Source organism: Atheta coriaria, unplaced genomic scaffold (assembly GCF_025399875.1).
Source record: "Atheta coriaria isolate IRGN ID8LTWV9N9 unplaced genomic scaffold, Caltech_Dcor_3.1 hic_scaffold_15_pilon, whole genome shotgun sequence".
In the NCBI taxonomy this organism is placed as follows: Eukaryota; Metazoa; Arthropoda; class Insecta; order Coleoptera; family Staphylinidae; genus Dalotia; species Dalotia coriaria.
In genome coordinates this window covers 745926-768815 of record NW_027045457.1, presented here as the reverse complement: position 1 = coordinate 768815, position 22890 = coordinate 745926, and the positions used below count along the sequence as shown (strand labels likewise).

General features: G+C 42.2%; 1 protein-coding gene across 1 annotated transcript in view; it reads right to left on the bottom strand.

Moving 5' to 3' along the window:
- LOC135802041 (maternal protein pumilio-like) overlaps window positions 1-22890 on the bottom strand; it is a 105024-nt gene that overhangs the window by 64824 nt on the left and 17310 nt on the right. Inside the window, 3 exon segments of the mRNA XM_065315576.1 lie at window positions 30-348; window positions 3140-3473; window positions 10256-10367. Of these exon segments, the coding sequence (XP_065171648.1) occupies window positions 30-348; window positions 3140-3473; window positions 10256-10367 (765 nt within the window).

Genomic DNA, 22890 nt, shown 5'->3' with positions numbered 1-22890 from the left:
ATGGCGTGAAATAGTCATAAAAATCCTACCTGTACGTCGAAGTTGTGCTGCTGCTGTTGCAAGACGGCGCTGTCGACCTGGTGAGGCTGTGGTGGTGGTGGCGCTGCGTACTGATGTTGTTCATACGGCGGTGGCGGTTGATCCCCAAAATGCTCAAACTGCTGATTGACCGACTCGGCGAGGGTAACGCCGAGATGCGGTGCAAGATGTTGTTGCAAGTGTTGCTGATGTTGCAGATGCGGTGGCAGTTGATCGGGCTTGAGTATCACAACGCCTTGCTCTAGCTGCAAGCCGTTCTTACTCAAATCATCTTCGGCCGGCGACGGTTGGCGGCTGCCGGGCGTTCGGCTGTAATAACAATACCAACAAAAAATAAATATGCGATTGTGACAAGCTTCACAAAACGACATCGCTTGCGCCACCTAACGGCGAGCAGGAGAAGTGTTGTATTAACGCGAGTAGGTCACCGAGCATAGAAACTTGTTACGACAGTGGACCGAAGGTGGCGCTGGCTGTTTACAATCAGCAGGAACTACAAGTGGGGCAGCGCGCAGGAACAGTGGGAGTGCGATTGCCTTGGCAACCAGCGCACACACGCGAGAAAACACGAGAGCACGCACATGTCATTGACTTCGGGCAAGGTAGACGCGCGGAACCTTGAACGGATAGAGCGATCGCGCTGCCGCCGTCAAGGTGGGACCGAGCAACGCTGACGGAATGCACATTTCAATGCTGTTCTCGCTGCTGGCGCCCTGGAATTAAATCACGGTCTGGAGATGTGGCGCAAATTTGTCGCACATCCTCGAATCAATCCGTTCTCATCAACGCTTCTGCCTTGCCGCCCGCAATCGTCGCGATCACAAATCCAACGTTATATCCCTGTGGATTAACGATAATTAGTTAACGAGTCACATACTAGCAGCAGCAGCAGGGCGCGTTACATCCAGATTCTACTACTGTGCAGCAGCGCACAGAGAACCACAATCGTATCAATGCTTTTAACTTGTTGTTTTATAATTAGGCAGTTTATGTGCAACACATAATTAGTTGAGTACTTCCGTCCTGCTGACTGAACCCAAGTGTACTTCAGACCGATCAACTCTACTTTAACATAGTTTTATTGCAAAATTGGACGAATAATAAGCAATAGAAGCCGAAAACTGACAGAAAAGAGTGTTCAGCAAAGTTACACAATTTGTAACTAAAACAAAGCAGAAATTAACACCTTTACCAGAAATAACATCACAGCAACCCGAATTATTACAAAATATTGCGCCACCGTTTGTCAAAATGCCGCTAACACAGATTTGGTGATATTATTCACAAATTCGTCCAATATCATTTCCAACAGCCAAACACCCCACTATATATTACGTTGTGCATTTGCGTATTTACGTGTTTATTTCGCAGGCGGGCAATAAATTCACTCTGAGGATGCGTGCATGCACAGCAGCCGGGACGGTTACTCTTTTATTTAGGGGCCGGGTCACCACCCGCCGCCTATTACCGTAATGCAAGCGCGAATTGTGTTGCCTTGGAAGTCTGCTGTGCGCGTTGCCTTGCTAGCTTCTCTCATCTCCTTCCCGCACCGCAGAATTTTCTTGCATGCAGTAGCAGCATGCCGAAACGCACAGCACCGCCACCGCCTCCACTATAAAATACATGGCAGAGTAGCACCGAGTGTGCCGTTCGTTTAACCGGGCGTGCGGGGCGAAAATTACGCGCAATGCACCAAAAACCGCAATATGGGGCAATATACATTCGAGAGAGTGACACACCACGCAAAGCTAACATCATGATAGAAGAAAAAAAGGCGGCCACTGCCGCTACGTTATGAGCGCGTGTTAAATTTTAAATCCGAATAAAAAGAAAAAAAAATGAACTCAAACACTTTCCTAAATTTTTGTTTAAACAAAACGAAAAAAGAATATCATTAAACAAAATACTAGGGTTTTAAAGAGGAACTTATATAATATCAGCAGTGAAATTGCGTGACGACGAGAAATAACATCTCCTTGGGACGCACAACAAACAAATAAAAAAAAATAAAGAAAGTTGCGTCGATAAAAAATAACAATGTACGAATTCATTTCAATGTTTCGTTCAGCTAATGTTTCCTTTGTTATACTGAATATGACGATTGTCGCTGAACATGGAAAACGATGATAAAATTAAGTCTACCAAACGTAAAAATGAAAATACTAACTATACTACATCTCCCAACGATACGCGATACACTTAACCTCCAAGCATGATAATATGATCATATGAGTCCATATTTCAGCGTTGAATAATTAGCGTAACAACACACGCCAGCGTTCTAGCAATATATCCTATTTATAGTAATATTCATTAGCCTTAATAGTATGCGCCGACCGCAGGACCTACACACTCACACGTCCGCAGCACCCGTGTTCTTTATATAATGCGCGTCCAAGGTTATCGGTTAGCCGAGCAAGAGACAAGCAGCAGCAGGTACGGCACCGCACTTGCTCGCGCTCGTCGTTCGCGCCGTTCTCGTGTTTCCCTGCAGCGTCAGCAGTCAGCACTCCACTCCGCAAGAGCAGCTGGTTATCGGCGAAACGAGCATCCGGCATGGTCAACTGCAACACGACGCGCCCGGCACGAGAAGACACGTCTTTGTTGCAGGCCTTGCAGGGTGATAAAATGATAAAATTCGATGATATAAATTCGTGGTCGAGGTGCCGACCGAGGTGCAATCGGATATAAAACGCAACGGCAATAAATTCCAACTTTCCAAGCAGGGGAGTAGACTAGAGAGTTCGAGCCATGACCAAGTGATGCGGGAAGCGGGATGAAACGAGAGGTGTAGCTCACTTGGCCTAGGGCATGGACCGTGGGACTATAAATTCACAAAGTTTAGGAGTTAATGCAGGAGACGTCCGCCTTAAAGAAGAGCCACGCCACCGCCGCCAACCGCACGAACGTGGCAAGTGAAAAGCAAAACCGCCTTTTCGGCAGTGGGCTTTCAGGATCCATTCAATTTCGGATAAAATTCAATGAAGCACGCGACTGGACTTTTCATTGCCTATTTCCTATCCTGCTAATGCCCGGAACCGCCGCGGTCGTCATGTGTGCACGCGACGGGCGGGAAAAACGAGAAGAAATTAATACTTACTTAAATCCCTTGCCGTCCTCGTCGTTCTGCCCGACTTGTCCGTTCTGCACGGCGACCTGTCCGTTTACCACCACACCACCGCCATCGTCCTTTGGACTAGCAGGCTTGTTATCCTTATCGTTCTTATCGTCCAGGTGTAGTGCTCGCATACGCGGCTCGAGGCTATCCTTGTTGGTCGGAGATGTACCCAGCACGTACTCAACCATCTTTACGCCCAATGTGGGCTGCGTGTCGCTACCGCGTGGGGATAGTATGCTCGCATCGCCGCCACCCCCGACACCACCGGGATAGCCACCGCGGCGACCCAAACCAAGTGGAGCAGTAACAGAATGATCTGGAAGAAATATACATCAATTAGTGTGGCGCCAAAGTGCTTCAAACCCTTGAAATGAATAGATGGAAATCGGATGCTTGAAGGGAAAGTGTTAATTAACTTTTGAATTACAGATTGCTAAAAGTTTGTCACTGGTCGACGCCGAACAACAGTCTAATGCGTAATCATTAATAACCCCATCGACAAAGCACGACGTGCGTCGCAGACGAGGGCATCCAACCCTATTCCAGGCGCTTTACAATCTCATCACCCTTGCTTTCCGCCGTCCTGAGCGCGGACCAGAATGCCGCATCACAGTCCTCTCTTTATCGGCCCGCCAGTCGTTCATTTCTATCAACCCGCAACTCCTCTTTTCCCGCAAGCTCACATTTCCTCATTCTTCATCATGCCAACCCGTTCTTCCCTGCAGTAGGATCGTCGTCCCATCATTCTGCAGAATGATAAAATGATAATCATGCACTTTGTCAGTGTTTTGTGTCGGCGTCCTTCGGACGAGCAATCTGCTCGACATTTATTAATGCCCACCATCCGAGAGTCACCTAACAAACGCCCTCAAGTCTACATTGTCGACTTTGTCCCGAAATGCGCTTGGGAGTCTTCACAACAACATATCCTGCATCCGCAAGCCATTACGCCGCGCATGAGTACCGACCACCGAGTACAAAACACTACAAAATCGAGAACATACTAAAGTCGTTGGATAACTTCTTTGTTGAATTCTTATCCCGCGAAATAATACGTCCCGAGGGAGTGCGAGGACGTCGACATTATCGCTCGCATTACACGCCGTACGGCGGCATCCGTGCAAACACAGTGGCGAGACAGATGGGCGACGCACGACGACATCGCAACCCCAATCGGACCACACGTAATCTCTATCTTTGCGTAGTATTGCCGGCAATCAACACTAACGCGGAAAAGACGAACCCAACAAATAGAATGTAAGGAAACAAAATGGCCCTAGCACAAATGAAAGGAAGCAAAATAAAGACGGAACGCGACGAGAATCTAGGAATTGGAATAAGAATAGATTTTTTCCGGGACGTAAATAAATGAGAATTGACGACCGAAATGAGAACCGACGGAAACAAACAAAAAACCAATGAAAACAAAAAAAAACGCAGAACAGACAATACATCAAGTATACAATCGGAAATTCGATTTGTTACTGCTCCAAATGATCAGAATGACTTCAAAAAGATGGCAGATACTTGGCACGATTCATTTCTCGTCACTAATATCTAATGACACTAATGACCATTGATTTTCCATTCAGTTTATGTATTTATATTTAATAACTTGACTAATTTAGCTTATTAATAAAACACGCCGCAAACATTCCTAAATATGCGCATAGTCAATGCTAGTTGTAAAATATTTAATCGAATTTCACTGGAAGCGATATTAAAAGAATCTAACGCGTGTCATTTTCGGTTTGTCAAAAACGTGTCGTTGAGTTGTAGGTGTAGACATCCCATCAAAGCTGCCTGCCTGCCACTGGTGGTCTATCGATAAAATAATTTGTTCGCTCATTCGCTCGACGAACGATTCGATCGTTCACGACGTTCATAAAGAATTTGTCATATCGGCGCTCTGGCGCGCAGCAAACCTTTAAAATGTAACGATTTCCCGCGCCCGACGCGTAATATATTAACCGTGACCTCGTATTCGAAATTAAATCACATCATTTTTGCTGCAAACGAATATAATATTGAATGTATAAAACAGTCGCCGTAATTTATGCCAAAGAAGCAATTTCATACAAAACACACCCCTTTGAATATAACGCCTATTAAACGGCGTAACAAAGAATTATTAATATTTCACGAGTTGACTTTGCATTGAAACACACATTAAGATGAATTAATTGCTTTCGCTCGCCGGGTCGAGTCATTGCTCTTGTTATCATCGTCTGGATTTTGCCGCGTGATTCAGTAATTTTTCTCCCCTTACGCTACACACATCTTCGCCACGCGCAAATGTATGCAGAGTGAAACGAGCAAGAGCATCACCAATACAATAAAGTGTACGCCATACAAAACTTAATATCGCGTTGTATTATTTTAAATTGTATTAAGCAAGCATGAAATTCACGTTTGCGCGCGCGCACGCTTAACAATTCAATCACATTTTATTGTTTTTGCAATAAAGGCGTGCATGCTGAAGATGGAGCGGACGAAAAAAGAAAATCGATGTTTTCGGAAGCGATAAAATTTAACGGATGAGCGACGAATGAATGAACGTCGTTCGAACAACGACCGCTTGGCCGATTTCGCGAGCGCGCGATGAGCACAGCACATTTTGTAGGTTTCGTGGATTTCGGGGCGTTGGCATGCCAACGCGCGCAAAATAAATAAGATAATATTTACGCTCCGGCAATACATTCACAAAGTTTGTAACATTGATTTCGCTTGCATTAACTTAACTAGAAACGTAAAACAAAAATAAATTATGTTCAAAATTCAAACGAAAAAAATGATCGAACCAAACAGGATCTATATAGACTGTACTGTTCCAGCAAGTAGTAATTTCGGTAAATCAAATTTCATGCCTTGTTTGACTTTATTCGTTGTTGTTTGTACTTGTTTGTTTGTTCAGTGTTCGGCCCGGTTCTCGGTAATTTTGGCCAAAAGCTGCAAAATTCCAGTGCAAAACGTTAAATATGTAAAACATAAATTTGCAAGTTAATTGCCAGCGATTCACCCGCCCGCTCACGAAAGCACTAACTAACTCTTCCTCAACAGCGTTGGCCGTGCTGGCTGGCTTACAAGCACAAACAGATACTTGGCAGTGCTCGTATTTGAATATTTTGATATTAAATTCAATTAGTATCCGATTCGCAATTTGGGGCGGCAATGACTTCTTCCCGGTTTGCGGCACATTCAACCAAGCCTAAACACGCGCGGCGCGTGCGATGCGCGACAACTTCCGGCATTAGTATTCAAGGTACTGCCCGCGTTTTCACTCTATGCCACAAGCTGCACGTAGGGCCAGCCGGCAAAACGTGCAAAACAGACAAAAGAGGCAGCAAAAATCCCAGAGGCCGCATTTCGCTCGCTCGAAAGCCATCCAAATGCACTGCCATCTTTGTCAAATATGCTGCCCCACGTGTTTCATGTTTCACAGAGACGAGAGATGGGCGGTAATTAGAATTAAAAATTCATTTGATTAATTATTTCGCGGCTACGTGCGGTCATAAAACGACGCCACGTGAGCACGTGTGCGGAGGCTGGTTCACAGCAGCACATGAATTGAACGAGCGGGGCCGGCAGGTGGTGGTTCTCTGCGATTCCAGCTCGACTAACTGCCACAGAGCGGCAGCAAGCCGACGAGGCGAGAGCCAGCAAGCCGAAAAGTGCGTCGGCGATTTTTCCGCTAACCGCCAACAAGCGATGACCCGCCTGACATTACACGGTTTCCGGTTTCGTCACACCGCTGCGACTTGAACACGAGTATTACATGTTCATGTTTACGACCTACATGGACGACAACTTGCGCAGGAAAAGCTTTTATGATCGGGTTTCCATCGGCTGTTGCCAGGATATAGAGTGTATGGCGCATAGAAATATGGATCCGTGAACGTTGCCTGCGCGTCAGGTATTTTCTGATGTGTTTCACTCTGGTCGCGTGGGCCTTTCGAAGAAGGATGAGCAAGTGTAGTGTGCGAGTGTGTAATTGAATATTGCATGTGGTGCTTTTGTGGTTTTACTGGTTTTGCTTAGTTCGTGCGGTGAATTCCATGTACACTGAACTAATATTGCATCAAGATGGCTAGATAGTCCCCGACACGAGAAGAGCAAAAGATGAAAGACACGATTGAATCGCATGATGATAATAGAAACATGAAAATGCAATAGCAGTGCATTCAGAAATGATTCCATCATGTCAGCTAAATTAAAACTATTGATATTTAGCAGCTGTTTCATTTTGGCACTTTATTAAATTGAAACAATTAAAATATGTGTTTATATTAACCATGTTTGTGAAAAACAACGTTGATAGATGTATGCGGATGGGCGTGCCGGGCGTCGACTGCGGCCGGCGGCGGCGGCGTCGGTGTTGAGGCGGTCGGGGTGCGCGCGTGTTCCGGGCTCGCGTCGCCATGGCCACGTTGGCGTCTGTCGCCCGGGCAACCACCCGGCCGAATTCAATCAGTCGACGGTCGGCCCCGAACGAAACGCGCCCGCCGCCGCCGCCGTTGACGCACACACGCATACACCACACCCTCTCGCTTGCTGCGGCGATTGCGTCTTCGACACACAACACACACCTACTCTTCTCTAACACACGCATACCGAGCGAGTTTTGCCTGGCTATTGCTCATTTAAACTTTAACAAACGGTACGCGCGGGAAACAAAACGAGGAAGAGCGCAAGCGGATCGCCGAATGCGGCGCAGCGGAAGCGATGTCAGGGCCAGGGAATAAAATTTCGGACCACCGCGACAGGGCGGCAAACAAAAACGTCGAGCCGCCTCGCTGCTGCAATCGAATCCACAAAGTGACAAAGCGATACGAGATTTGTAATCAGTGCTGCTGCGCTTTCCGCACCTTCAAATTTCATTCAATTACAATGCTAACACTGTGTTTCGATTGGATTCACACACGAACCTGATGACTGAAAATTTATTTCATCACACTGGCAGTCACATTATCACCTAATGAACGCCAGGATATCAGAATTGATACAAATGCATGATTTGCATTTTCTGATTTAGAGCATTTGCGATGCAATATAATACACAATTGAAAGGAATATCAAAATTCGTTGAGGATGATAATTCGAAAATCAACATCCCGGAACTCGTTGCCGCTTTGCCAAGAATGCGCCCGACTGGAATTTCCGCGAACGTTTAAATTACTCCCACAGCCAAATCTATGACCAGAGCTGAATTGAAACCCAAGCAAATGGTGGGCCAACCAAGTGTAGGAAAATTACGATTCCCAGTTTTGGTTCGAATTTTCATCGTTTTCGGCGCCGCGTAAACACAACATGCGTCGCATTCAATATTCAATTTTCCCCCCTCGAAATTTCGCCCCCCCTGCTCATTTCCACGTTGTCCAATGAATACACCCACACAGAGAAAATCGCATTGTTGTTGATTTTCCATTTCTCCATTTCATTCTTCATGGCATCCATGGTGATTCCTCTAGAACGCGTGTGTTATTGCTTTTCGTTTACGCTATGCGCTTGTCGGTAGAATTAATTGTTATTGCTAAGCGCGCGCGACCATAAATATCCGTTTGCCTTTGGCACCCATTGACAAAGAGGCGCGCTGTGGTAACCGGCTCCTGCTGCTGCTGGCTGGTAGCAGCGCATACGAACGTTATACGTTTCGCGACGCGTATCGAACAGATGTCATTATTTAATGCGTGCGGCGAATTGTACGACACCGCACTTTACTCGGCGACGCAGAGAGACGCCGAGGACGCGCGACGAGAGATAAATAGACCGCAGAAACGCAAATGGAAATCGCCGTAAATTAATGACAGTGAAAGTCTGATATAGATGGTTTATGGCGTACAAATTGCAGAATGTCAGTAGGAAAATGACACAGAAAAATCAATATCAGTTATATTCGACTAATCATATATAACTCGATAATGGTTCAAAACTAAAAATTACTACTCACTAAAGTGACATTGCGGTTGTTGAACATGCAATACTTGTTGCTAAATAATAAACTTGTCAAAATAACAGCGTGCGAAGTAATTATACAGCATTGAATTATGCGCGTAGTTTAAAATTCGTCACACGATCGGTTCGTCCATCACGAACACAGTCCGCTCAGCCAGCTTTGGTATACATCGGTCATATTTGCATTACAAAGTTGTTGCGCAAGTTTGCGCTTTTGCATGCGGTGATCCAACCTGTATGCAAAAGGACGTTCAACAAGGCACTAATCGTTATCGCATTACCAATCATCCGGACGGCTGGATCTGCGGATATTAATTAATTACAAACGGCGAGCGCTTTGACCCTGCTGCTGCTGCGCATTGCCAAAATGGCCAACATTCGAGCGAATCCCACACGGATGGGATGGCTAATACCCGAGTGCCAAATGGCTGAATGCAGGAAAATGTAGATAAACGCATTACGGGTCGTTATTTAAGCGAGAACGCTCGGATTTTCGGCTTGCGCGCTTGGAATTTGAGTTTTCTCCACCAGCGTGCGACTGTAAATAATGTAAAACCTCGATGCATACAAATCGGCTATATTTTGACGACGATTTACAACGCAATTTACATTTGTCTAGCCTTTTTCGTGTTGATTTTTAAATTTGCCTTAATCTTTGCATAATTTTAGAGAAAACTGTAAAGCATGTGGAGGATATATTAATGTCGAAAAGTTCAGCGCAAACTTTTTCGATGAGCAGCTCTCGAGCTCGTCAACAGCGCACTTAGCATAATATTCGATTAAACTTTTAAACAACTACGTAAACAACGAAGTCTGTGCGGCAACGCCGCCCCGTTTCCTATTACATCACTCTTTTCAAGAGGGCGCACATACGCATTTGCCTCCGGCAGCGGCACCTTCGCTTCGGGGAACATCTCGAAGGAAGATAATTGCACAAATTCGGAAACAAAAGGAGAGTTTAATTGCATTTCGTAAATTTAATTAAAGAAATTTATTTTCTTCTAACGTAGACGCAGTAGAGGACTACCGACAGATGCCCATTGCGGTGGAAAATACCAATTGAAAATGCTCAAAACGAATAGCAAGAAAACTCATTTAAGGAAATTTCAGCAACAGTAATGACTTAATTTTTTTTTTCATATTTACCTGGAGCCCATGTGTGATCCCGCCAAACACCCTCATGTGTAAGCGGATGAAGTGTCAGGTTCTTTCCGTCTTTTCCTTCTAAACCCCATATTTTCTTAGCCGATGGAGCAATCTGCAACAACAAAAAACCAGACAAATTAATCAACGTGAATTAATTTGAAACATTTACGAATATCAGTAAAACTCAAGTATCAAACACGTTGAAAGTTTGCGGAAAGTTGGAAAGTGTCGCAATAAAAGGCAAACATTGACGACACCTGCTAGAAAACCGATGAGTCTTCATAATGCGACACAATTAGCGTTAAACAAAAAAGACGTAAAACGCAAATTAAGTAAAATAACATTTTAACCATTTTAGCGGAGATGTTGCGCATTCGGGTGCAGCTGCATTTCGTAATGCACTTTATTAAAAATTATTATTCCGATAGTGGCCCTACTGTCGCGTACGGTGGCGCTATTATTATCAATTAGATTTAATTGTACGTTCTAATGGTAATGGCGGTCATACATTACAAACGAAATCTAGCGCCAAACGTGAGGCGGCATGGCGGCGTAGGTACATACAAAGCGCGACGCAAAATAGCCATACATAAAGTGGCAGAAATGCTTCCGAAGTCACTGAAATCGACTGGGCGCACAAAGGAAACCGACAGAATGCAGACAAATAGAAATGTTATTTTCAGATTGTTTGCGATTGTGCACAGAAAATCAACATGTAAAATGCAACAACACAAACCGGAGAAATAACAACCGATGGAAACGTGAATTCAAGCAACTGAAATCGATTATTAAAAGGATTTCTTCTTTCATTGTGTGTTATGTGCAGTTATGGCATTCTGATTCCAAGCGACACAATAGGATCGAATGGAATTAAGTTTTAATTAATTTATATTTACCGATAAATGAATAATGTAAAAATGCGGTGACAAAGAAACCTTGGCTGATCAAAAATTACCCCGATCCAAAACCTACAATTCCATCCTCTATCCTCACCATTCCTTTATTGATCGAAAACATAAAATGAATATTACATGCATAATAGCACATAAAAACTCAATATTAAACAACATTATCATAATGCCATGCTGTTTCTATTACTATTACATTATACGATGCGGAGAAATAAAAGCAATGTAAATTCCAGCTACAATCCACACGATCCCAATCAAGCATAATGAAATTGGGAACAAACAGTAAAATGAAAACTGCACCTGACAGCGTGCAAATTGAAATTTTGATGCTGTTCATGCACCGTTTAAAACTATTAATTATGAAATTTCTTAATCAACAATTAAGCACACGAAAACTGTATCGATTTTCCAAAACTTTGGAAGGCAAAATACCGAGGGGTGGTTGTTATATTAAAATGCCACGCAGACATTAGCATATCCGCATTATACTCGAAAGCGTTTGGGTCGCACCCTGCCTGCTCCCACAGGAGAAGGAATATTGTTAATATTAGGGTTCGCGTCTATAGACGCACTCACAACAAACCCCGTCCAATACATCCTAAGTATACAAAACTATCAAAACTGACATTTCAATATGATGCTGCGTAACCGATGAATAAAAATACTGCATGTTGTAAATATTATGCACACAACACTTGGTATATAATCCACCCGATAATTTAGTCTGAAGAGTATTGGTGGAATATTTCAACGACGGGTGGAAGTAAGTGAAGCATTTCAGTGCATATTCAATATCGGTAAAGGGAACCGTTCTCCGCTTGGGGTTTATCTGCGCGCTCCAGAGTGGCTAGTATGGCTTTGGAGAGCGCAATGACCAATCGAGGGTTGGTCAAGAGTGGAACACGGGTCTGGAAGCAAAATGATAGGTGCCCAACGAAGGAAACGACACTTGTACTTGTAACAAGCACCAACGACACAAACATGAAGATTGGGGTATGACAGAACAGACAACAAGAGAATACTAATACAAAAATACAACATGAGGGTTCAAAATAAGAAATCGACTGCCACGAAAATTGTATCAATACAAGGAATTCCTTTCTGTTTAATTCCCAGAGTAGTTTATCAAAGTTAAAAGTTACTTTTGCAAAGACTGAAATGGAAAGAGTTTGCTTAAAACGTTTCGCTTCGTATCGTTTCCAAGCTAAGTTATTTCCTCCTCGAAGGAAGTAACCTTCAGAATAACAGGCAGGATGCTGGTGCCAACCTGGGTCGATATCCCTATCGCTGCATTTCGCCACCCAGGGCACACCCTCCGCACCCTCACACACACGACAAGCAACAAACTCCTGTTTTAAACCTTTCCACTTCACTTCAGCGGTCCTAGTTAGACACCCAACTTGTCTCGCAGCCATTTTAATCATTTCAACACAAATTCAACGCGAATCCAACTCGGATCGTGAAAGTGATATAACTTACGTGAAGGTAAAACAAACCGACAACACGAGTAAATACATGCACACACGTCGCAAACAAATATACTAATGGCCTGCCGAATGGCACATCATGCGAATTAGGAAGCTGTCGCACCAGGATCAACTATTTCAAACAGACAACCACAAATAGACACTGCGAAACGTTTTAGCGCGCTCTGCGAGGAATTTAAACGCGCTGATAATCTACCCTCTAAACAGGACAAAACATGTCCAAATAATAAATCCCTCTCTACCTCAATGTACAAAGTACAAATGACCTAGATACTAACGTATTACCATCAATTGAGTAATGGCGAACCGAAGACCGAGACCATAAATTCGCATTTCTATTTAAATCCCATCAATATTAAAACAAATAAACGCAAGTACTGAAGCAGAGGAATACAAGTTAATTCCTTCGGGAGGGAATACAGGCGAGCCAGAAAAAACACAAAATAACAAACGAAAATCTTTCCATCCTTCCAGCAAAAGCAATTCATCATTTTTCCCCGGCAAAGAATTACTTTTGTTCCGAGTCGGGTTTAGGAGCAGAGCTTTTCTCGCCACCGCTACCAAACAGAAGAAAAAAGCGGACCGCTCACTAATCGTCCATCGTAAATATTAACGCATGGACGTGCTATATCCTATTTTGTAGTAACAAACAAAAATACGAAACTATTGTTTTTAAAATAGGACTATATAAACAGAGTTTAAGCTGAGTTTGGCAAAAGGTAAATCAAAACAAACGATAAACTAATCTAACTAACTTTAAAATGCACCCATAGTGCGCGAGTTGTTTTCGTGATGAATTAATGGTCGCGTTGCTCGAGTGCTGTATGATGCACAACCAGCGCCAAGCTAGACAAAGTTTCAAGTGTGTGATTAATTAGTTTCACGCCTTTGTGGAAAGGCTTCCTTTTCGTTGTTTTCCGTTGTTGTACTTGGCGTCAAAACCAAGTGTTTTCGCAGGAAAACCACGGAATCAAATTTAGCTTACATATGAAGTACTATTTTATCAACATCTTAGCTTTAATCTAAATAAAACGCTTTCGAATCTTACATTCAATAATAACAATGAGATGATTGATTTTGCATTTCGTTCATAGTTATGCCACTCTCGAAAAATAAACTATAGCCTCGTATTACTTTGGAGAAATACGTGCGACCCGTTAAAAATCAATTTATCAGCTGAAATTCGAGTTGGCAGTTTGTTTACGCTGTGTTTGTTTAAGGTTTCCGAGGCACTCGGCCACTCAGCTCGACGCGCGGAAAATCCGCGAACGCATCGCTGCGATCGGACGTAAGCTCACGCTCGAACGACGAACCCGAAGCAAGGCGAAGAGTAAATGAAAAGCGTGCGCGCGGCGCGGAAAGCTTCGGAAATCGTAGGAGACGAGCCGCAGACAGAGTAGGTTAGCGTCTCGCAGTGTTTCCTACAGCGATCGCTAAAATCGCAAGCATTTTTTCTCTCACTCTTCCAGCAGGAAAGCCGAAACCTATAACTACAAAGCCGAAGCCCGTACAACGCATAATCTTCGCTTTATTCCGACCGACGGCAAACCATAATATTCTCTATTATCGAATGAAGAAGCGCGCGTGAATAGGCGAAGTGGGGTAATATGAGTCAATCCTGTTGTGCGTCTTCATTTTTTCTCCAGATTTTACCATACGTTTTTTAGCTATTTGGTATCTTGGAAAGTCAAGAAGACTTCATATTTTTGCTACAAACGCAAGTACATAAACGACATTGACGATGGCGACGCGAATGAGGAAATTGAAAATGTGCCAGCAAATCAGTGCAAAAACAAATCAGCTTATAAAAATGGAAATTGGAAAAAACAGACGTGCTGTAAATGGAATTTGTAAAATCAAAAACAATCTGCATTTTATTTTTAATTTATAAATGCTCAGATGTAATGGAGATGTTAAGTATCACTTTTCATTTTATCTCACCATGAATCCAAACAGTTTGCGCTTGTTCAGGGCCATTTATTCAAGAATTTCGCAATTTTTCAGCGACAATACGCGGTACGCAATGGCAGGCGTAACTGAAGCATTGAAACTAAGCCGGCACTCCGAATTGCTCACTTTTGTGCAATCCGCATACAAACATGAGCTCCAAACAACCACGCCGAAATGGAACGCAAACAAATCTTTTTCCTCGTGTGCAAATATTAAATCATTCTGCTTGCGCGACGTTTTTCGAGCAAACACGTTAATGCAAGTCGAGTTCAACGCAAAAAATATATAACACGTTGATAATATAAAAATAAACACTGACACGAGACACTGGAGCAATAGATGCAATGAATTCCAGAAACTATAAAATAACATATTCTCTGTATTCTTTATAACACATCCTCGTCATGAATAATATAATGAGCTAAATAATTAATTGACTTGATTAGAAACTGCACGTCATAACTTCATACACAATTGATTGGTTTAATTAGACTCTTGTTATCGATCGCAAAAGCATTGTTCTGGTACTGTTCGATCAGCGGTTTATTCGAATCGTATTATGAATCAAATTTTAATTACGTGGTAAATAAATAACCAAAACACCTTGCTGGTGTTCCCATACTCCCCATTGCTCTCTCATCAGCGTAGGGTAGAATAAAAAAAAGTGAAAAACACTTTTAAACGTGTTATTTCTCGCGCCTTTTCCCATTTCCACCACGTTCCATATGTCTTTCACACTGCCGCTAGCTTACATTTTCGCTTCGAAGGACAAACACCCATTTTCAGATAAACCATACTCATCCAAATCATGTTTCTGAAAACAATTTTTCTACCACTGCTTGATTTAGTACTTCTTTTCGCACACGAAGGTAGAAAAATGAAAAGATATACGCCCAAAACCCCTAGAAATACATCATCATCTAGTTGCGTGTGGAATTTACGAGGTGTGCCGATAAATCATAACCAAACTTTCAAAAACAACATCAACGCAAAAAAAAATGTAATCTCGAGGGGCATGATAGCGCAAGAAACTGTACAGAGCAGAAAAAAACAAAAGTAGAAAGTTTCAGATCGTAGATTTTTTCTGAGAGGTCGAGAAAATTGTGTATAATATACAGTTTTTCACTTGGCTGTTTTTCGCAAACGTGCTAAACTTTTAACATTCCTAATGTTCTACTTTTTCGCAAGAAAAATATACTTGTACGAGTAGGTATTCGCAAGCAATGCAAAGAAAAGCGGAAAAACAAAAAGTTTACAAAGCACACAACCCATACATTGGTTTGAAAACGCGGGGCAGGCGCGGAAAGATGGCTAGACTAGTAAACTTAAAGTTTATCAACGACATGAGGCCAGGCGGCTTCATCACGAAGAAGCGTGCATTGTAACATTTACAATGCGAGCAGCGCGCCAGCACGACGAAAGAAGATGCTCCCCAGCTAGCCAGAAGAACGCCGTCGAACAATAACAAGTTTTCTTTCCTCGGTCGCCTCAATAAACTTGCAGCATGCTATGCAGCAAGCAAAACAGATCACAAAGCATATATAGGTACACGTCGAAAAAGAGATCAGAAACTCAAGGATAATATATGTTGAAAAGAAAAGCAAGAACAGCTAACCAACTAGAAAAACTATGCTTATCTCGTGCAAAGCGTTGAAACAACCAGAAGATATAAACTTCTCAACTACTCGAAAGAATTTCTGTAATTAGGTTCAAAGCAGTGCGCTCCTCTTACAAGTAAAACACACCGGAATCGTTTTCAGCATTTCGGTTCGGAAATAAAACGCGGAATGTACTCGATAGGAAAGTTAGAAAAAGCAGCCCACTATTTCAGAAATATAACTTGCCCAACTTTACTAATACTTTAACACGCACAGCGTACAGGGAAGTGTTAACAAGTAACCGGAGCCTCTCAAAGTTCAACGTGAAACAAAATCAATTACGAGTACAAACAAAAAACATTTTCGTAAATTGTAAGCGGAAATATCGAAATAATTAATATAATACCAACATAAAATTTAATTGAAACATGTCTAATGGCAAATAAACTACGAGTAAAGTGTCTTTCAATTAATATCTTGCCATTTTAGTAATAAAAGTAGGTACGATTGAAAATTCTAATATCTATAAATCAGATGACAGTGCACTTCGTGATCAAACAATTCCACGAACAAAGCCCAGTCAACTGCAAAAGTGCTGAGTAATGAGCAAACGACTAACAAATCAAGATCAAGATTTGCATTTTCAGAGCACATTCCACTGGCATGAAAAGTGCAAACAATCACACACAAATATTCTATTCGCGTACCGATGATACGGATGCCATATGAGAATCAAATCAATTTCAAGCATTGATGCTTTGTAATTCCCTGCTGGTAGTAGCGCATCACACAAAAACACAATTGTTGTCCTCTCAATCGCAAAAGGGGACCTTGGTTTACCTTGCTCGATGAATGCTGGCTGCAGCCGCGGTGATGATGGCAAAAGCCGGTCGCGGACGCTCTATACAGCAGCGTACGAGAACGTAGCGCGAAACGGCCTTGGCAGTGGGGACATTGACTCTGCGAAACCGCGGTCTCTGCCAACCAGCAAACTAGCCAACATTCTAGCGCTCCGCGCGAGATGGTCATTTGTAAATGCGCGCCGCGCAACGACGACCGACTTGCGTTCGTGCTCTTGGCACAGCATTACCCAGACCCCGAAAAGAATCGAGAGTTGCGACGAGACTCGGAATGGACCCCGCTGCTGCATACACTATACACGTGTAATGCAACGTAATGTAATGCAATGAGCAATGCTCTGTTTTCGTCATGCGCTTTGTTCTTGTGGCCCCTAACCAAAGAAGCCACCGTGCGTCGAAATCGTAGCAAGCCGAAGGCCAGCCTGAAACGAGAACAAGTCGAAGGCGCGATGGGAAGCGCGTGGATGGCAGACAGACAAGACAATTCGTGCCAGTGTCTTTCCAACAGAAAAGCGAGGCAACCGGCAATCGGCGTGCAGCAGACGGCGACGACGGCATAATGATGGCACGATGGCATAACAGAGTCCGGCTTGCGGTGGCTCGGCGTGTAACCGACGCACGCCTCAATCGACTCAGCCCTGCCTACAAAACACAAACGTAAAGCGGCTTCAAACGAGCTGCATCGAAAACTGGTCAAGTACGAGTCATCGCAACCTAGTCACATACAAGCAAGACCATTATCATGAAATAAAAACCATTTACTCTCATAATCACTTCATCGCCTCGTTTAATTTTACACTACCATGTAGATCAAAGCATTACGCTACGCTATATCTATATATAGGTAAGCTGCGCTGCAATTCTTTGCATATCACACACGCATGTTCAGTGTCTCGGCAACCGTTTGCAAATTGGAAGAAAATAACGAGACCAACGAGAGCAAAAACCAGAAATTACACCACACTGATTGCTCGCAGGCGTGTTTACTGCACGCTCTGTTGTTGGTCGCAATCTTGATGCGCGCATGTAGGCACATGCTTTTGCTGGCGTCGCAACTTCGACGCGGCGCGACCGACCGGATTTTCACTCTCGTAGCACACAAACATACTCTGCTGCGAGCTCGCTAGACCTGCCGCCGCGCGCTGCACAGTCCACTTGTACTTACTTTCCATTATGCGTCGCGTTAAATAAAAGTAAAAACGCAACGAAAAGGAAAACGCACACACGAAAACAAACAAAAGTAAAAACGTATTCGTATCACCATCAATAATGGCAAAATGAACGAAGCTGACAAAACACTCTTCCACGCATGACAAAAAAGTGAAAATGAAAACAAAAACATCAGCATTATGAATAATATTACACAACTTTACTTCGAATCAGGCATAGTCTATGAAAATACCATCTAAATGAAGTTAAATAAAAAGTTCATGATTCAAGAGAATAATAAATAACTTATTATAATGATAATGACGTGAACCACGAACGGGTAATTAAAACTAATTTGAATTAAATACACCGAAACTACCAAGGATCATCATGGTCGTCGTTGTGCTCGTAAATTATTATGGTTCAATAGAGCAGACTTGGATTACCAACAAAGCGCAAAGCAAAATTATAATTTGTTGCTAAATTTAATATTTCGCAACGCGACGTGACTCAAGATCACCCATAATATTAGCAAACGCGATTTTTGGCTAACGTATTGATCGAAATCTTTCAATGATAATGAAATCAAGAATGAAAATCTAAATTAGAATGCGAGACGAAAATGTGGAAAAGTTGGCAACGTCGCAAATGGATAAGAATACACACACGCCGCTGGCTTTATTTACAAACACGACGACTCTTCACGGAGGGAGCATCACCAACGCGTCCCGAATGGTGTGGAATCGACCAAAATGAACTTAGTTGAACATCTGTTCTTGTGTTTTCTGTCTGTGTACTTTTGCCGTTCAGCGCTTCGGATTGTCTTAATACATTTAAAAATATCTGGCTAAAGTGGTTTCTCTCATATTCTTTAAACTTTACGGAAAAACTTACAACGAAATATTTGTCAAATATCCTTTTATCGTTCTTGTGCATTACTTGCATTGTTCCGGGTTATCGCCACAATGTACAAATATACAATTCAAAAGTTGTCGAGCTTTTAAAATGCACAACTTTTGTACACACACACTATGCACAAATATTTACAATTATATACACGATATGAAAGTTTTAAACTTGAGCGCTCACATGAGTGCGAATTTAGCACCAAATGAAACAACACCGGAAACAAACGCGCAACGACCGTCAACAGACAAAGTTACGAGTGCGACTGAACGCCGCTCGAGCAGAGCGCGCGTCGAGTTTAAAACCGAGGGGTAATTGTCGGTACCCTCTATTTCTGGTGTCGTGCCCTTCGCACGTTCTCGGATCAAGCAGCACGCCCTAGACGAAAACTAGAAGGACAGGAAGGTTCAAAACCGGCTGGGCGCACAACTACTATTATAAGCCACGCAGCAACAAACTGGTTACGAACTAGCAAAATGGAAATTTAAACGAGATGGACCCAACTAAATTGGTAACTTCTAGTGTTACAAAATTATACAACACCAACACACGAGGATAACAACCCAAAAGTTGTGTCCATACCTACAGCGATCCGAGTAAACGCTTCTACATGATACATTTTGCATTTAAAATACTGTTTTCTTCCTGAATATGCTGCTGGAGGGTCTAGTGTAGTCTAGTCTGCGTTCAAGTCTAGTCATTTCAAGTCGTTGGTAACAGATACCCATGCCCACAGCCACCGGATATGCGGCGCACGTTGCACGCCGCTGTGCCGCAAACGTGATGACCGTGTGCTAGGAATCCAAGAAGAAACCTTGTTGTCCAGACACGGCTGCGTGTCAGTGCCTCACTCGTACGATAGTGAAGTGCAGCGAAGTCAAGTGAAGCACATACAAGTGTAAGCAAAGATGTGGCAAGTGCAAACCTAGACGCTTGTAACTCGATGTTGCTCGGTAAAGGTTGACTAGTCCCAATATCCAAGCAAAGTTGTATGTTTACATATCTCGTACTATTGTTATTAATTAATAGAGACTGTATAAAGTGCGTTGCGTTATCAGCGCAACGTGTATTAAAACACGCGTATGTCGTATTCGGGTGTCAACTGCGCACTTCACATATATTACAACAGCTGTTGTGGGCGCAATGTGTATGATTCATGAGTATCACTACACATGCACCTGCATGTATTTTATTACCGTCTACCATTAAATATTTAATCAACGCTAGTTAAATAATAGTAATCATAATAGTCATTAATATGCCGTTGCAAACTACAATGAGTAGTTATATAAACTAGAGCGACTGTTATTTCGTTAATATTTTGTTTTGTTAATTAATGTATCGATAAAATTATGTCGTCGATACTTATAACACGAAAACTTACATTAACATCATACACAACACATCAATAAAAGTTTCTATCAGTTTTATTCATACACATTTCGATATCTAATCTATGAATTTTCGCATTGATTCACTGCATCAGAGATGCATCTAGAAACGGGTACGTACTAATTTTCTATAGCTATCTCTCTATTTACGTTATAATACCGGTTGATTACCTCCAATTTGTGTTTGCACTATACGTCGTAAAACTATAGTAAAAGACCTACATCAAAAACAATACCTCATCATTTACGGTTTCAAACATTTACGGTAATTGCCAAGTAATAATAAAGTGATGCTATACGATTGTACTACCTATAATGCATAAAAGTTTGTCTATGAAAAACCTAGCACCGTTTATCATCTTCAACCAGTCACAAACTTTTTGCTCATCAAACCTTCGTTAATAAATTATATTACCTGCCATTACGTAAGACAAAACATCGTCTTTATGTTGATGTTTCTTTAACCATGAACGTTTAGTTCGATTAGTATTTATCGAGCGGCCACGTTTCCAAAATTGTTGATGAGTGTTCTACTGCGTGTCAACCAAATCTATTGCAAAAGAAACGTGGCAATCGAAATGTGCGCCTCCAAGGAGAAACTGTCGACACCGGCGACGCGTCCGACCACGTAACACAAATTCGTAGTTTTGCTCGCATATACAAAACTCCAAATTCATGGCCAACAGGGTTGACACATTCTTGAAATGACTCGAAATTTTAATTATTCGACAGAAAAAACTTCGCAAACCTCGTAAATCTTATGCAAATTTCCGTATTTAAATACGTATTTACTTCGGCAAAAAAAAAACTCTCCCATAAAACAAACAATATTAACACATTAATAACCCTTCTGGCGCTTTCAATTTCAACACGGAAATGTGAAATTTATCTCGAAATTATGCCGCCATACATTATCAAATATTAAACGTCGCTAAACGTCGTTAAAATTAAACATTATTAAGGAAGCCGTAATTTCCCATGAGCTCTGTGCGGTGCGCTTCATTTTACTCTGTCCACATTTCGTTACTAATGAAAGAAACAGGCTAAAGCAAAACGACAAATAATATTTTTTTATAAATCGGAGGCGGCAGAAACGAACAAAACCTGATGTAAAAAAAAGTTCGTAATAAAACGAAATATCTCGGAAAATGGCATATATGAACAAAGTAAAATAAAATGGTAGGTAACATGACCTACAAGTGTATCTTTTGTACGTACGCGTTCGGTTTTTGTGTTGCCAAATTGTTTCTGTTCTCCTGCGTTGTGCGCTATTCTTTCATCGCTTTGCTTCAGGTCGACATATTGTGATAGGATTTTCTTTGTGAGCGAATAATAAAACCCTTAACTTTCTCAATTCAATCGAAGGGAAAACTTGATGTGACTAAACTTTCGTTTTAAAATTCATTTCATGGAAGCTTAGAATTAACCGCAGTATAAAAACGAAATTGATAGTATCATAAATAACATGTTTTCGTTGCCATCATTTTTAATTTTCCTGCAATTCTTCGCGTGCATTCACGGTTGACGAAAATTGCTCGAGATAATGAGTCATGCTAGCGCTTTATTTTTTATTATCTCTTTTTCGTGGTTGCACAGCCCGCAAGAGTTTTTAAGGGAACTTTTAAGGCTTTTTTTAAGTCGAGCGGTTTTCGTGCTTGGCTCATTCTTCCTGCTACACGAACTGCCAGCCTGCCTGCCTTTATTACTCCGCATCAGCCACAACAAACTCATTTCACGATCGGTAGCGAGCAAGGTGTCGGCGAGTGGCGTTATTTAAAACATCCCACCGCGAACAAAAGCCTTATTGCGCTTATTATTAAACGGCTTAATTAGTACTAGACGGCACCCACGCTAAAAACTGATGCTAGCTAATAATGTGTTGCACACTGAGTCAAAAAAAAACCTGCCTAACATCAAACAAAAATTCTCAATACCTAAATGAACTTTATATTCACTAGAATTCGCGCCAACGTAACAAACAATAAATAAAATTTTAAAGTGAATCCAAAAAATAATTGCCTATTTCGGATATTTTAACCCAGTGCTACAGTTTCCGCAAAATACAGCGTTCGGAAACGAAGGTAATCCAACGTGCAGGTACGCGCACGTTTCATCGTCATAATATCGATCGGATTGCTACACATGTTATGCCACGTTGTTACTTTATATGTGCTACACCCATACAGGCGACGCGTTTCCAACGTGATGTAATACCTCCTATCCGTGTTCGAACCGCAAAACGAGAGCACTTTTCGACACGTGCATTTTAATAATTTTAAAAGCCCGCTGAAAACATTATGCTAAGTGGCCGCCCTGGCATTATTACCATGAGTGGTTGTAAACGAAGAAATATACACACACTTGGCCCAAACAAACAGAGAAA